The 17,500-nt window shown below is 35.4% G+C and overlaps 3 protein-coding genes across 3 annotated transcripts in view; 1 reads left to right on the forward strand and 2 right to left on the reverse strand.

Moving 5' to 3' along the window:
* Nucleotides 1-1,208, forward strand: part of LOC133197716 (WW domain-containing oxidoreductase-like) — a 16,484-nt gene extending 15,276 nt beyond the window's left edge. Inside the window, exon 8 of the mRNA XM_061333892.1 lies at nucleotides 396-1,208. Within this exon, the coding sequence (XP_061189876.1) occupies nucleotides 396-581 (186 nt within the window). The 3' untranslated portion in view covers nucleotides 582-1,208. The remainder of the gene's footprint in view (nucleotides 1-395) is intronic.
* Nucleotides 1,209-3,304: 2,096 nt separating this feature from the next.
* On the reverse strand, nucleotides 3,305-6,213 carry LOC133197717 (transcription factor Maf-like). Its single transcript, XM_061333894.1, has one exon. The coding sequence runs from the start codon at nucleotides 5,939-5,941 to the stop codon at nucleotides 4,967-4,969; it is 975 nt and encodes a 324-aa protein (XP_061189878.1). The 5' UTR covers nucleotides 5,942-6,213; the 3' UTR covers nucleotides 3,305-4,966.
* A 7,527-nt stretch (nucleotides 6,214-13,740) lies between these two features.
* Nucleotides 13,741-17,500, reverse strand: part of LOC133197718 (zinc finger HIT domain-containing protein 3-like) — a 9,564-nt gene continuing 5,804 nt past the window's right edge. The window contains exon 5 of the mRNA XM_061333895.1: nucleotides 13,741-14,536. Within this exon, the coding sequence (XP_061189879.1) occupies nucleotides 14,346-14,536 (191 nt within the window). The 3' untranslated portion in view covers nucleotides 13,741-14,345. The remainder of the gene's footprint in view (nucleotides 14,537-17,500) is intronic.

The following is a 17,500-nucleotide window of genomic DNA, read 5'->3' on the forward strand; positions in this document are numbered from 1 at the left end:
AATACAGAGGAATACATGTATTTGAGGGGGGGGGGGGGGAGATCTGATAAAGATTAGCAGGGCCAGTGACTCAGGTGAGCATTGTGGCCCATGAGCCTCTTGTTTTTTCAAAGTCACTTACAATTGATGAAAAGCTGATATGTCAACTATTTCTTTATTTAGAGAGTCACAGTATGGCTGCATTAATTTGCAGTGAAGTTAGAATGATTTCATCTAGACTCTGTATGAAGTTTTACTGTGTATACGTAGACATGGTAGATGACTGATCAGAAATCAACATATCTAAGTTAACAAAATCTTCCAAAATTACATGTTACAAAATGTGTTTAAACTTATATAACACATGTCTCAAGTCTTCAGGAGAAGAGAGCTGATTTATTTTTTATTCCTTTCAGCAACAAGGTGCAGCCACTACGGTGTTCTGTGTTACCTCTGCACAATTGGAGGGAGTGGGCGGACTGTACTTTAACAACTGCTGTCGTTGTGAACCCTCCAAATCTGGCTGTGATGAGGAACTGGCTCTCAGGCTCTGGAACCTCAGTGAGGGGATGTTACAGAAGGCGCTGAACAGAGAGAACTAGAGATTTGTCACATCACTTCATAAAAGTCCAGCTAAAATGTGATACAGTGTCCACAAGAGAGGAAGTAGGAACAGACTTAGTAGTCAGAGAGAAATGGAATTCATCAGTTGAAGGAATCTTGGTATCAAAATGTGTGGAAGCACCAGAAAGAGGCTGAAGCATTGATATAGTGCTAGCTGGAGAAGATATATAACTGATCAATACCCATTAAACGCCAGTTATCCACTGTTTAATCTCCAAGTGAGAATACAGAGTCTTAATAGAATTGGAATGCAACTAACACAGAAATTAAGATTACTGGTATTAATATAGTTTTTGCATTGTATACAATACCAGTGTTTAACAAACAAACAAAAAACCATTTAGATATAGATATTGTATATATTTCAATCATGAACAATGTTTTTAAAAAAAAAGTTTAGTATTAGAATATTACATGACTGAGTGAATTTCATAAGTCTTTGTTTATTTTTCAAGACTTGGAGACAAATCGAAAATATTTCTTGTACATCCATATAAAAAAAATGTTTTTGTGAACATATGTTCTTTTTGTTTATTAACCCCCCCCCACCCCACTTTTTGCACTGTTAATGAATAATTAAATTGCTATAAATATTTATTTATTAAGAGGTTGTTCTGTTGGAATCTTTTTAGCTCACCTGAGCTGAAAGCTCAAGCACATTTTGTCCATCGTCCGTCTGAATTCTTTTAACATTTTCGACTTCTTCTCCAGAACCAATGGGCCAATTTCAATCAAACTTGCCACAAAGCAACCTTGGGTCAAGGGGATTCAAGTTTGTTTAAATGAAGGGCCACTCCCTCTTTCAAAGGGAGATAATTAAGAATACGTAAAAAAAAAAATTGTGGCATCTTTTAAAAATCTTCTTCTCAAGAACCACTGAGCCAAAAAAGTTGAAACTTGAATGAAACCTTCTTCACATAGTGTAGAATCATTTTTTTCAAATCCTGACCCCTGGGGATAGGGTGGGGCCACAACGGGGGATCAAAGTTTTACATAGGAATATATAATTTATAGGGGAATAACTTCAAAAAAATCTCCTCAAGAACAGCAAAGCCATGATTAGTCATATTAATATGGAATCATCCTCAGGTCGTGTAGATTTAAGTTTGTTCAAATCTTGATCCCTGGGGGTAGGGTGGGGCGGCAGTGGGGGTTCAAAGTTTTACAAAGGATTATATAGGAAAAAATCTTCTTCTCAAGAACAGCAAAGCCATGTTTAGTCGTATTGATATGGAAGCATCCTCAGGTAGTGTAGATTCAAGTTTGTTCAAATGTTCAAATCATGACCCCCGAGGATAGGGTGGGGGGTCACAATAGGGATAAAAGTTTTACATAGAAATATATAATAGAAAAAAATCTGCTGATGAAGAACTGCAGGGCCATATTGACTCAGGTGAGTGCTGTGGCCCATGGGCCTTTTGTTTTTATTACCATAACAAGCTACTTCCTCAGGACTACCTGAATTAATCCTATTTATTTGTAATTTTTATTGATCAAATGTATCAAGGTTTATTCTCAAGAGAATTCACCTTGCGTTTTTACTCTTATAATGTTTCCAATTACCACATGTAAGAAGAATATAGTGCTTTCATTGCACATCCTCTAAATTCAGTCTACAGGTACAAAAGGTTGACAGAAGCACAATTACATGTATATGGAAGAGTAATGGAACTAAAAACAACAAGAAATCTCAACTTACTCAGGTTAAATTGTATAGTCCCATCAAGAAAGTCAGAATTTTCCGGTCCATTCATGCATATATACTTTATTCACTTAATTCATGCTCAATATTATTTTTCCTGAATAAAACCAAGTTTTAATTTTTTGCTTTATTGGCCTAGCTATGGCATTTTACTTGATTATTCCTTTGTGATCTTTACCAAAGTTTAAGTTCATAATCATTTCCTTGTGATTTGTACTGATGTTAATGATTTGTAATATTGCCTGCGATATAATTTTGTTTGACAAAGTTGACATAATTTAATTGTTAAAATGTGTAGAAAATCAGTTTAACATAGAACTGTACAAGAACTTCATTTCCTCTTAATAACCAGGGCCACCATTTTGTACAACGTAATAAGTTCTGAAAGATGATGTATATTATCTGTGTTATAGAACTGAGTCAACTTTTGACCACTTTTATCAAACTTTTCTTTGCATTTTACATAATACTGAAGGATTACATAAATTATTTACTATTTTGCGGTTTTAATTTTGACCTTTTGATGACGTATACTATTGCCTGTGTGATGATAATTTATCACAAATTCTAAAATACATCAATAAAGATTATTGATAACAAAGGTTTGTTTGTTTAATATGTCACCTGCAAGCCATGCCCAAATTTAAATGCACTCATGTGTGACTGTCTCTTTTGCTAATTTATGGTTGTACAGTATTTTTTTCCTTGTTTCATAGCAGCAGGACACGCATACTAGGGAAATTCTGCAGTCTTTCTAACCACAATCCATGTATAGTGTCTGTAAAATGCACATTTCTACTTCGAATGTCTTCAAAACTGTGAGAAACCCTTGATATACCAGGTTGTTTACAGTTCAATAATTCTAATCCTCAGTCAGTGCCACATATGTTTTCAAAGGTTCGTTCTTTGTTAAAACCATCTAGTGTTCCCAACTAAAGACCCCCCACCCACCCACCCCCAAAAATACACGAATAAATAAAAATAAAACAAAAACTAAATTATAAGTTCATGCAGTTATTTACTTGCACCAGCAGGCGAACAAGTCAAACATGATAACATTAAAATGTAAAGCAGAAAGTTTGATCCACCTCAAAAGCACTTTTGTTCACTGGATAAAAACAGGCTCAACAAGTATTTATTGCAATAACAATATTATTTCTTATTCATTGCACTACTGTTGCCATTTTGAACCAACAGTCCTCCAGATTTCTTTCACAAATTGCCATCAACACAGTGTAACTTGTAAAAGGTTGCATGTGACTTCCTGCTTTACAAAATACATTTACTAATCTGTGATGCAAAGAATATTAACTTTACATACAAATTGCTTTTTTAATGTCATGTCCAGTAAATAAAAACGGTTCGTATCCGACTGATCCAGTTTGCCCACACTTCTATCAGAATAGGTACAATCCTGCCTTCAGTTCACTTAATCCTCAATTCGTTGTCAATTTTAAATTGCTGAAAAAGCAAGCTTGAAGGGCAATATTTTGCAATATCAATATACACTCATCTGGGCATTTTTTTTTCATCTTTTTCACATTTTTGCTATTTTTTTGGCACTGGTTAACTATTACACCAGCATTTTTTTTAAAATATATTTTTCACATTTTAAAACATTTTTATAATATTTTGTTGATGCTCTTTGTAATTTTTTTTTAACTTTTAAAATGTAACATATATTCACACACACACAATACTTCACTCATACATTCACACATTATTTAAAAGAAACAAAACAATTATACATCTCATAATGTAAAGCCAACAATGGGAACTAGCTTTTCTCTCTTTCTGATTTGCCATCAGAATCCACAATAAGCCCTCTATTGCAAGTTCTCTGGGCAACCACACAAAGTTTTGTCATACAAGCTTCATTTCCAGACAACTCCAGTAAAAAAAAATCCAGATCTCACTCGCAATGTCCTTTTCCCAAAACAGGGACTCAAAATATTAAAAAGTCTTAAAAATCGGTGTTTTGATATGACCCCTAACTTCCACTATCACAGATCATTTCATTATAGGTAACCACACTGGTTTATGTTTGCCCTTGCAGTGGGTACTCTAAAAGTGAATGTTGCACTTAAAATTGTTCACAACTATTGCATGCTCAGACATTTCCTCCTTTTGTGGAAATTGTCGCATTTTTTAAACAATTATTCAGTGAGCACAAAAGTCGGGAACAATTTTCAATTCATCATTCATCTCTAACAAAATAACATCGGAGAGTAGGAGGTCAACATCAAAAAAAATAAAAAAACAGATTTCTCATAATATCAAGGAAAGCCGACAATGAAATTCTATCCCCACTCAACAACAAGATTTTTTTAAAACAACATTTTTTAACAAGTAACAGACGCTTGGAGTAAGCATGGATTAACAGCTTGTACATACTTCATACTATAGTTGATGAACTGTAAAAACATAAACAACAAGGTAATCAACAGCTGATCTAACTATACATACTTATAGTAGTAACACAGATTATGAGTTGGGTGAAACTAAAATATAGTTGCTGGGACATTTTCTCAAAATATTTACATGATTTTTCTTTTCCATGTTCCACTGTTGAGGATATGAAAATTTGATAATAAATTAGCACAAACCCAGCGATGTATACAAAGGTTTGAGGAAATTCATTGTCCTGGAGTTAATGAAATTTTACTCTGGGGAACTTGGGTAGCTAGAAACAGAGCCGTCAGTAAGGGAACCGTCACGCTTCCTCGCCTGTGTGATGATACTGCATCGAGCCCCAAGAAGATCGCACTGCTGCTTATAAAATTCCTTCTCGCGGGTCAGCAAGCTGAGCTGCCTCTGTAGTTGCTGCACTTGTTGCTCAAGAGATTTATTAGTTTTCTCCAATACACTGCGCTGTTGCATTCTTTTTGATCTGCAGTTTTGCGCGTAACCTCGATTTTTTAATGTCCTGCGTTTTTGTTTGAGTTTCTGCACTTCCTCCTTTGTCATTCCCTGCAAACGACGATTGAGCTCTCGCACGGGGAGCATTACCAATTCATCATCCTCCAAAGGCTCGAATTTTTTGTTAATGTTGTTCCTTTTCGGTGCTTTAAGGCTGGTCTTTATTTTCACGGCCACTTTGTCTTCGACCGCCATATTGGACGACACAGAACTGAAATTGCTGTCGGTGCTCGCATTGCTAAGAGAGCGTTTAAATTTTGCATTTTCTTCTTGAACTTGTATGGGTGGTGTGCTCTGTAACTCTCCCTTGCCTGCCTCAGCCCCCGATACCAAATACTTGCTGAAATTTTTCACAAACTCGGGACTGGATGATATGAGCATGTCCACATCGCTGTCGTTACTAGAACTATCATCAGAGCCGGGGAACCCTGTTACACTCTGAGTCAGCCAACTTATATCCTCCATCAACTGTTCATTCTCGGTCGGACTTGGGGGCACACTCTCTGCATAACTTGGCGACGGTGGAACACTATGCCCGGTTGGGGCAGGCGCGGTCGGCCTAGCAATCTTCACGGGGCCTGGGACGGGCACATTTACCGCCGACCCACAACAATCAGCGAATTTATTTGTCTCCTTTTTTATTGCTGAAGGATCAAGTAACTGATCAAGATCAAAATCGGAAATGTAGTCGTTAGCTAAATGTTGGTCGGCCTCCATATTGGAAATCAGCTGGCCGGCTCCTCGTGTAGGCTCGGCTCGATCTTTGCGGAACTAGGTCACCGATCACAAGCTAAATTCAGCTACAGAATGGTTGTGTTTCGCCGTATTTTTCCGGTAGTTTGATAATATAGATATTAAAGTTTCGGATTGTTTATAACAAACAGGCACACCTATCTTTGTTTCGTTCCGCTCAGAGAAAAATCGACGGTGGTCCAAGGGCACAACCACCATACGACCTGACTGACGGAAAGAGCGAGCAACAACGAGGCCGCGGGGGAATCCCTTCTCTTTATATACTAATGTGATGTAACTCCTATATTTAGAAAACCTGCAAGCTCTCGACCAATAAATGCAGAGAGTCAGCTTTATATTTAGTTCGGCATGACATCATATTGTCGGGAAGTTTCCATCATAGTCGCTGGTGTGTTTGACAGATCTGTCAAAATAATGTAGAGATTGAACGTTCCTATGTATTGAACAAACGAAGTGGTGCAATATGAACAAGCTGCAACTTGAATTATAATAATAATATATATAACCTGATAAGTCCCATTAAGAGCACTAGCAAGCAAATCCGGATTAGGAAAAGGGATGAGAGGCAGAATATGGGGGGGGGGGGGATTTACAACACGTACATCAATGACATATCGATTATCGTTAGGCCTAGTCCTATGTCAAAATATACAATAAAATTAATGCATAAATAAATTGAATGCATCATTAGCAAAACACATATTAAAAAAAAAAAATTCTTGCTTAGATACAAGTGCGTGTACACAGCTTTGCTGTAAACAGGTAAAGGGGACACCATTTGATTCAGAACGGGGGGGGGGGGCTGGCAAATTTTTTCGGGACAGATTTTTTTTCATGTCGGTGAAGGACAGTTTATTTACTTCCAAGATGATCAGGGACATATTATTTTTTCATTACGGAAAAAGATTTGACAAGCAAAACAACCTATAAAGTCTGTTACGAGGAGGGTGGTGCATGGGACCAATTATTGCAAGGGCAGATTATTTATTTTCCTATCAACTGAAGACAGATTATTTATTTTCAACATGTTCTAGGAGTTTATTTTTTCTAAAACCTACCAGCCCCATCTCTCCCCAGTCATATTCAAATGGTCGTCCTCTCACGAGTAAAAATAATTATTTTTACCATTATGTAAAATAATTTATTATTGTCTTTCAACTATACATCGTACAGGATAAACTGCACAATAGAAATACTTATTTAAAAGAATTTAACGAGAGAGAGAGAGAGAGAGAGAGAGAGAGAGAGAGGTATGAGACAGGTGGGGCTCATCGTTACAAATTGCTATGATTAGTTTCTAAATTATACGTTAATTTTAGACAATGCTTTAAATTCACGAGACAGCTTTGTTACAACGCAAAATGTTACAAAAAGGCAAAATGTAATAAATTGGGATTATTACATTTCCGTTATTACGTTTTGCATCGAAATCAACACAGAATGTAATAAAGCAAAATGTAATAACACACTTTTTAAGATTATAATATTTTGCGTTATCACACTTTGCATTTTGCGTCGAGATTAACGCAGAATGTAATAATGTACTTTTTGTTAATTACATTTTGTGTTATTTAATTTTTGCGTTGAGGGCAACGCAAAATGTAATAAAATAAAAAAAATGTAACAACACAAAAGATATTAATTTTTTAGTATTGTGTTCAACGCAAAACACCCGGCATAAAATTGATTTAAACTTAAATTATCTTAATATTATAAAATATGAATAGGTATTGTGCAGAAGTGAATAAGTCAGCAAGGAGTATGAAATGCTTTTAAGGTCCTTTATATAATTTTTCTTTATGAGTAAATAAAGCTCTGTTTCGTAGAATTTTGAGTTTTTCTTTCCTGGTAAATTTTTGCATTGCACGTTCCTACCATAAAAATTGTATATCTAAATACTAGTGGTACTGAAGCAAAGACGATTTAAAATCGGTGGTTTAATCAATGATATAATTGGCGAATCAAAATACTACTTACATAAATATACGTTAACACAAGACATGGGCATGTCCTTTTGCATTTCAAAAATAAATAAATAAATAAATATTGTCATGTCTGAAATTAAGCTAGGAAATCGGCACATTAAATATTATCCCTTGAAATGGGATTTGCATTATTTCGTAGATCAGGAATCGGCTAATAAAGCAATATATAATCATTGATGTGAAAATTATTCTCAACCTAACTGATGTCCAAGCCAAGTTTTTAAATTATTGCTCAAGAAAAATTTACCTGGCGACTAAAAACTTGCATTGGCGACTAATTTTTTTTTTAATTAGGAGTCAGTTGGCGCCTAAATTTTAGAGATCACATAGAGGCCAGGCCCAAGGGACCCTCTACCTTGCCCCAGTAATGATTTGAAGCACACTTCAAAGATAAGGGATATACTAGCTGACCTTTAACCCGTATCTCAATATACAATGTGAAAAAATGACAAAGTTCAGGTTAGCTCACTGGCCCTTCCAGTCCCTGGGACTCTTCAAAATGGTGACAAAGTATACTCCCTATGGTCCTTAACCAATTACCAGTATTAGTTTGTTTTAGTGGTCAATGATTGAGGAAAAATGAATGCTTGAAATATGTCCCCCACCCTTGGCATCACTTGGTGGTGCCATACAGCCCTATTCTGATAGCGGGAAATGATTGCCCTAGGGACCCTCTATCTTGCCACAATAATGATTTAAAGCCCACTTCAAAGATGAGGGGTTTAATAGCTGCTTGAAATATGTAACCTGCCCTTGGCACCACTTGGTGGTAGGGCTGGGACGATATATCGAGATATCGATAATATCGATTCTGTGTGAAGACGATACTCATATCGATACATATGAAGAAATATCGAAATATCGCAAAAAAATATCCTTATGTTTTTCTTTGTTTATTTAACATTTTGGGTTTAATATATAAAAGAAATATGCTAAATATGAATATAAATATGAAATACATAATGATTAACACCACTTGTGTAAAATAATTTGTTTTAAAACAGATAAACAACTTCTTTCAATAAACTATTCTTATTTGTGAAGAAATGTTTTGTTCATTTCAATACAAAAAATAGATTTTATAACCAATTCAACATATCGTGATACGTATCGATATAGAAAAAGTTGTACCGTCCCAGCCCTACTTGGTGATACCACTACAGCCTAATACCGATAACCGTATATAAAAGCCCTATGAACCCTTTATGTTGTACAAGTAATTTATTGTTTAAAGCAACAGCTTATCTTCAAACCCTATATCTATCATTCTACAATATTAAGAGCATCCTGTTCCTGAGACCCATCAAAGGCCACTAAGGGATTCTCCCGAAAGTACTTAACATATTCCCAATGTTGGTTTGTTCTTAAGTGGTCAAAGATGGTGAAATTTTCTTCTTTTTTTTTAGCTCACCTGAGCCAAAGGCTCAAGTGAGCTTTTCTGATCAAAATTTGTCCGTTGTCTTTCTTTGTCTTCCTTGTTGTTTGTGTTGTTGTTGTCATAAACTTTTCACAATTTCATCTTCTTCTCCAGAACTACTAGGCCAAAACTAAACTTGGCACAAAGTATCCTTGGGTGAAGGTGATTCAAGTTTGTTCAAATGAAGAGCCTTGCCTTTTTCCAAGGGGAGATAATTATGAATTCATGAAAAATTAATGGCATCATTTAAAAATCTTCTTCTCAAGAACCACTGTGCTTGAAAATATGAAACTTATGTGGAATTATTGTGAGGTAGTGTAGAATCAAGTTTATTCAAATCATGACCCCCGGGGGTAGGATGGGGCCACAATGTGTGATCAATGCTTTACATAAGAACACATAGGAAAAAAACTTTAAAAATCTTCTTCTCAAGAACAGCAAAGCCATGATTGGTCATATCTATATGCAAGCATCCACAGGTAGTGTAAATTCAAGTTTGTTCATATCATGATCCCTGGGGGTAGGGTGGGGACACAATGGGCGATCAATGATTTACATAGGAATACATACTAAAAATCTTCTTCTCAAGAACAGCAAAGCTATGATTGGTCATAACTATGTGCAAGCATCCTCAGGTAGTGTAGATTCAAGTTTGTTCAAATCATGACCCCTGGGGGTAGGGTGGGGCCATGATTGGGGGATCAAAGTTTTACATAGGAATACATAGGAACAATCAGCAACAGCCATTTTGTGTTATATTTATTCAAAAGCATTTTTCTTATGCAGGTAGCTTAACTGCCTCCGAGTGTTCGACTTACTAAGTACTAGTAATTAATTGTTGCATTAACTTATATCTAATTATTAATTGTCTAAGATAAAGTATAACAAGAGGCCCATGGGCTACATCCTGAGCACATTGGCTAGGAAAAAAAGCAAAAATCAGTTTAGTATTGAAAAGTTAACAAAGGGGGGGGGGGATTGGATTTTAAAGTACCTGATGATGCTTTCATATCAATATAACAGATGGCATTGCTGTTCTTGAGCAGAAGATTTTTTCCAAAATATTCATTTGTAAAAATTTGATCCCCCATTGCAGCCCCACCATACCCCCAGGGTCCCTCATTTGAACAAATTTCATTCTACACTACCCAAGGATGCCTCCATATCCATTTTACTAATCATGGCAAAAATCAGTTTAGTATTGAAATGGGGGGGGGGGTGAATTTTAAACTACCTGATGATGCTTTCATATCAATATAACAAATGGCATTGCTGTTCTTGAGCAGAAATTTTTTTTCAAAATATATCATTTGTAAAAATTTGATCCCCCATTGTGGCCCCACCCTACCCCAAGGGACCCTCATTTGACCAAATTTCAATCTACACTACCCAAGGATGACTCTATATCAATTTTACTAATCATGGCTTTTCTGTTTTTGAGAAAAAGATTTTTTCCTATATATTCCTCTGTAAACTTTGATCACCCATTGTGGCCCCACCCTACCCCCGGGGGTCATGATTTGAACAAAATTGAATCTACACTACCTGAAGATACTTCCATATAAATATGACCAATCATGGCTTTGCTGATCTTGAGAAGAAGATTTTTAAAGATATTTTCCTATACACATTTCTATGTAAAACTTTGATCCCCCATTGTGGCCCCATCCTACCCCCAGGGGTCATGATTTGAACAAACTTGAATCTACACTACCTGAGGATGCTTCCATATAAATATGACCTATCATGGCTGTGCTGTTCTTGAGAAGATTTTTAAAGATAATTTCCTATATATTTCTATGTAAAACTTTGATCCCCTATTGTGGCCCCACCCTACCCCTGGGGGTCATGATTTGAATAAATTTGAATCTACACTACCTGAGGATGCTTCCATATAAATATGACCAATCATGGCTTTGCTGTTCTTAAGAAGAAGATTTTTAAAGATATTTTCCTATACACATTTCTATGTAAAACTTTGATCCCCCATTGTGGCCCCACCCTACCCCTGGGGGTCATGATTTGAACAAAATTGAATCTACACTACCTGAGGATGCTTCCATATAAATATGACCAATCATGGCTTTGCTGTTCTTAAGAAGAAGATTTTTAAAGATATTTTCCTATATATTTCTATGTAAAACTTTGATCCCTCATTGTGACCCCACCCTAACCCCAGGGGTCATGACTTGAGCAAATTTGAATCTACACTACCTGAGGATGCTTCCATATAAATAAAACCAATCATGGCTTTGCTGTTCTTAAGAAGAAGATTTTTAAAGATATTTTCCTATATATTTCTATGTAAAAATTTGATCCCCCATTGTGGCCCCATCCTACCCCCAGGGGTCATGATTTGAATAAACTTGAATCTACACTACCTGAGGATGTTTCCACATAAGTTTCATCTTTCCTGGCCCAGTGGTTCTTGAGAAGAAGATTTTTAAATGATGCCATTATTTTTTCACTAATTCCTAATTATCTCCCCTTGAAAGAGGGCGTGGCCCTTCATTTGAACAAACTTGAATCCCCTTCACCCAAGGATACTTTGTGGCAAGTTTGGTTGAATTTGGCCCAGGGGTTCTTGAGAAGAAGTAAAAAAAGTGAAAAGTTTACAGACGGACAGACAGTCAAACGGACAGATGGACGACGGACAAAATGTGATCAGAAAAGCTCACTTGAGCCTTCAGCTCAGGTGAGCTAAAAATAGTATTGCATCTGAGTACTCTCAGTCCTTTGATGAATTTCCTTTATTGGCTGCTAGCTACTACTAGTGGCTGCTGATATTGACTGCTAGTTTCAGTTTAGAATTTTTATAACATATTTGAATAAAATAAAGCAAACTATACAATATTCAATTTAAAAACTGCTCACAGATCATCAAGAGACAGGATTGGGGGGGGGGGGGGGGAGGCTATTTCTTGTGGTGGAAGGATATTTATAAGAAAATGCTTCAAATCTACATATTTGTTAAATTTAGTATCTTGAATCTAGAGCCATTTGTATTTCTACTCAGAATTTTTTTTCTAGTTATTATATACTTGTAATTTTAAATATAGGTTTCAATTAATACTTTTGAACAAATTTTACACTCAACAGACTTTGCCAAGAAATGAAGATGTATTGGAGAAGTCAAGATAAAATTTACACAGTTTTTCGCCTAAAAATTGCATATTTTGACCAATATCTCAAAAGAATAACTGCACTTAATGCTCAGGGTTTGGGTTTTTTTTTTCGTCGCTTCTATTGCTTTTATATCTTAACCTTATTTCACTTTCATATCTTTACTAGAGAATTCTGTCAATTTGGCACCAAATGCATATGTTAAAATGATTTTAGACTGTGATACAATTAAATGATTCTATGTTAATTTGTCCTTACTGCTTTCCAAATATAAAGAATTTACACTTACCTGCCCTTGATTAAACATTAGGTATGCATGAGAGGTGGAGCTAACATTGTAAGACTGCCTCTAGAATAGACTAGATAAATAACAATGACATAATTATATAAAAATACAAGATTATTCTTTCCAATCTCCCCCTTTTTTCTCTATGGCACAAATACACTATTTACAAATGATTCAAAATGAAATTAACAATATGAGCAAGTCCATGTAAGTAAAGAATATTTTGAATCGATGCCTCACAATTCAACATGTTCGAGCACAGCATCCTAGTAGCACAAAACATGTAACCTTACAAGTCACCTAATGGAATTTAGTATTCACACAGTTACCTGAGGTAAGAAATCACGTGGTGAATTATAATATCCAACATGCCACAACCCTTGGTTACAACAGAGAGAGCAAATGTTAGAAGAAACAGTTTTTTCTCTTTTAAACCAAGAGCGCATGTTTGTCTATTTTTATTTAATGTAATTACATAAAGTTGTAGATTACATGATGACCATTCCTGCAATTAAATGAAAAATGCTTGCTTTGAAAAGTTATTTTGTCACAATTTTCACATGGCCTTAAGGGGAAGAAGGACCTTTAGCTGAAACAATACTTGTCATTCAATTTTTTTTATATTTCGTATATTTCTTATTAAATATGTCCCACATATCTTAAAGCAGTTATATCATTAGGTTTCTTTTGTCTCAATTTTTGCATGGCCTTAAGCACAGTCATCCTTTATATCACTGGCCCTAACTTTTTCTTTCATTATTTTAAAGTACACAGTATTTTTTCTGACTGAATAGAACTAAATTCATAAAAAGCTTGATACAAGCAAATATTTTATTGCTTATTTAGATTTTTAATACCCTAAATATGATACTTGAAGTGCAAAAAGGTCTTACAATAACTTATGTGCATGAATTTGCAGGATTTTTCCCATAATAAAGATTATTCACACTACTTCAATAAAATAAGATTATATTTATTGCCATGAATGCATCTGGTAAAAATGATAAAAGTTAAAGTGATTAACCTAAAAGTCATAATTCAAGTGCAAAAAGGTCAAGTTAATAGCTCAGTAAGATGCACAATCTTTGTGATTTTGAGTCACACTATATGACATGAGTACTTATCTAAAATATACTTCTCCAAAAATACTTGATATGGACAATTAGAGTATTGTTGATGAAAAAACCTGATAAATTGTATTATACAGTATTTCCAAACAAGTATCTTAAAAGGAACTCTGACATAAAATTTACATTTATTACTACCAGCACATAATTACATGTACATGTAAATTATCCAGTGCCTAGCTTATTATCACAATAACAGCTAGGTTTGAAAATTGTGTGTACCATGCCTACAATAATCAGTATACACTTTGTAGACTTCAATAGTCAAAGTTTGAACAGAGATTTTTACTGTAAAAAATTTAGAATGAAAGAAACACATATCTGCCTGTATATCTGCACTGAAGAAATTAAGAAAAATACATGAACAAAACAACAATTCACTAGTCTCCAGACAAAACAATTAAGTCTCTCCATTTCAATGTTGTATGTGTCAGCCTTCAGGTGATTTTGTCTGATGGTTATTGTCCACGACTTTCAGGCACTGGTCAGCAAACTCCAGAAATATTGGTTCCTTCATCACCTTCTCCATGTCCTGTGAAGGTAAGGGGGAGGTCACCAGGTCTGTCATTAGAGTCCGAAGGTGGGGGTTCTCCAAGGACAAAAGTAAATCAGGATTCTCTCCTGGACAAAATATACAAAATAGAATCGGTAAATCTTGAGTGATCAGGAATATTGATAGTACTGTGGATATTAATTCATATGTTCATTCTGTTAAAAAAACAACACAACATCTGCATCTATTTACTTCAAGATTCTGGGAAATATTATTCAAATTCATATACCTGTATACTTGAAGAAAGAAAATTTTTCAAATAAATGCCAACATAGTGAAATCTATACAATATAAAAGTCCAAGTGACTTGTACAGGGTGTTTCATAATAGATGTCACACATCTAAATGGGCATAATCTGAATATCAAGCATGATACCAAAAACACTAAAATGCCATAGACAAGCATATTGATCTGAAATTATGATACTGCAAAAATATTGGGAAAATTATAATACCATGAAGTACACTGATGATGTAATCAGTGATGTCATAATTTCAGCTGTTCTCAAAATGGAGTACAACTAGCAACAAAAACTTGAATTTGTAAACTTTTATTATAAGCACGATATCCTAAATGTTGTACAAGTTGTGATGAAGAAAAATATCCATACCAGAAAGCCCTCTTCAAGTTTTCATTTATTAAGGTTAATTAAGAAGTTTGAATAAAACATAATGCAAAGATGAGAGACAGTTAAATCCTGCCCCCCCCCCTCCCCCCACCCGCCAATGAGAACATTGTTAAATTGAAGTCAATCATTGAGAAAACCTTAAGAAAGTCAGTTAGATCGGAGTTTAGGGAAATGGATTGAGACTATGTAAGTGTATTAGGTGTATTTAGAAATTTTCGATTTGAACTGAGTGTGTCTGCATACAAGATTTCAGCATTGCAGCATTTAAAGCCAACTGACATTCAGAGTCGGTTAAGTTTGCAAAATTGATTGAAAGGAAGAGCGAGAGGAGTGGACGTCAGCACATACCGGTGGTTCTGAAATGAGACATTTATTTAAATGCGTCTTTAAATAAAAAAATAAATATGCACTTTTGGGGTTCTAAAAAGCTAGATATAAACAGGAAATCTGTCAAGTATCATGTGAAACGTACGAAGCAGTGGTCAGAAATTTCTGAACAAGAGTCTCTTAAGATATTTTGGACAATGGTAAGGAAAACACGTGCAGTATAACATGTTAGGAAATCGTTGCCATAGAAACTGAAATGGAGAATGTTGGATACATCTGACTTAAAATAATAATTTTGAATATCTGCTGATTAAAATGATATTTAAAATGTATATGTAGCTTTTGTTGTAATTTTTCTTTCTGCCTTCAGATGTGTGACATATATTGTGAAACACCCTGTATTTTTAAACAATTCTATTTTTCTATTTTTTTATATATATTCTTAAATTTCTGAAAATGCAGAGTAAAGAAAACCCCATAGTGTGATTCTTACTTAAACACTGCAATGTCTCAGGTGAGACTCAACAAAACCCCATAGTGTGATTCCTTACTTAAACACTGCAATGTCTCAGGTGAGTCTCAACAAAACCCCATAGTGTGATTCCTTACTTAAACACTGCAATGTCTCAGGTGAGACTCAACAAAACCCCATAGTGTGATTCCTTACTTAAACATTCAAGTATCTAAGGTGAGACTCAACAAAACCCCATAGTGTGATTCCTTACTTAAACACTGCAATGTCTCAGGTGAGACTCAACAAAACCCCATAGTGTGATTCCTTACTTAAACACTGAAGTATCTCAGGTGAGACTCAACAAAACCCCATAGTGTGATTCCTTACTTAAATACTGCAATGTCTCAGGTGAGACTCAACAAAACCCCATAGTGTGATTCTTACTTAAACACTGAAGTATCTCAGGTGAGACTCAACAAAACCCCATAGTGTGATTCCTTACTTAAATACTGCAATGTCTCAGGTGAGACTCAACAACACCCCATAGTGTGATTCCTTACTTAAACACTGAAGTATCTCAGGTGAGACTCAACAACACCCCATAGTGTGATTCCTTACTTAACAGACTTGTCGAAATTTTGAAATCACTGTCAGACATTTGGTCTGACAAAGTCAAATGTTCTGTCGGACCAGACGAATGTTTGTCAGACCAGATACATGTACTTGTACCTTATTTTGACGCTGAGAAAGGAAAATAAATAACAGTACCAAAATGCCCTTTATTATTTTCAACAGCCTTCAATTATCTCACAAGTATCTTTTCTTAAGATAGAGAGTCTTTAATAGGAGACATAAATGACAAATTTTATGTCTTTCCTGTAACTATTTAAATTGACCATCGTCCCCACGCGGACATCTTTCTGTGTTTGTGACCTTCAATTGCGCATCCTGATCCCGACTTTTTGAAAAAATTGCATCACGCTCGATTTTTTCAAACGGTCATTTGGACCGACATTTTAATAAAAGTTATCAGTCCAGACAAATTTTTACCGGCCCTGCCGACAGGACCGATGGATTTCGACAAGTCTGCTTAAACACTTCAGTGTCTCTGGTGAGACTCAAAACAAGAGGCCCATGGGCCACATCGCTCACCTGAGCACATTGGCTAGACACAAATCAGTTCAGTATTGAAAAGATTACCGGGGGTTAGGGGGGGGGGGGTGAATTTTAAACTACCTGATGATGCTTCCATGTCAATATAACAAATGGCTTTGTTGTACTTGAAAATTTAAAAAAAAATTTCCCATATATTCCTTTGTAAAATTTTGATCTCCCATTGTGGCTCCTCCCTATCCCAGAGGTCATCATTTGAACAAATTTGAATCTACACTACCCGAGGATGCTTCCATATCAATATGATTAAACATAGCTTTTCTGTTCTTGAGAAGAAATATTTTTTCTATGTGTTCTTATGTAAAACTTTTGATCCCCATTGGCCCCACCCTACCCCTGGGGGATATCATTTGAAAAAAAAAATGAATTTACACTACCTGAGGATGCTTCCATATCAAAATGACTAAACATGATTTTCATTTCTTGAGAAGAAGATATTTTCCAATATG

This window comes from Saccostrea echinata, unplaced genomic scaffold (assembly GCF_033153115.1).
Source record: "Saccostrea echinata isolate AGI-Se365-2 ecotype Australia unplaced genomic scaffold, CSIRO_AGI_Sech_v1 ptg000030l, whole genome shotgun sequence".
Lineage (NCBI taxonomy): Eukaryota > Metazoa > Mollusca > Bivalvia > Ostreida > Ostreidae > Saccostrea > Saccostrea echinata.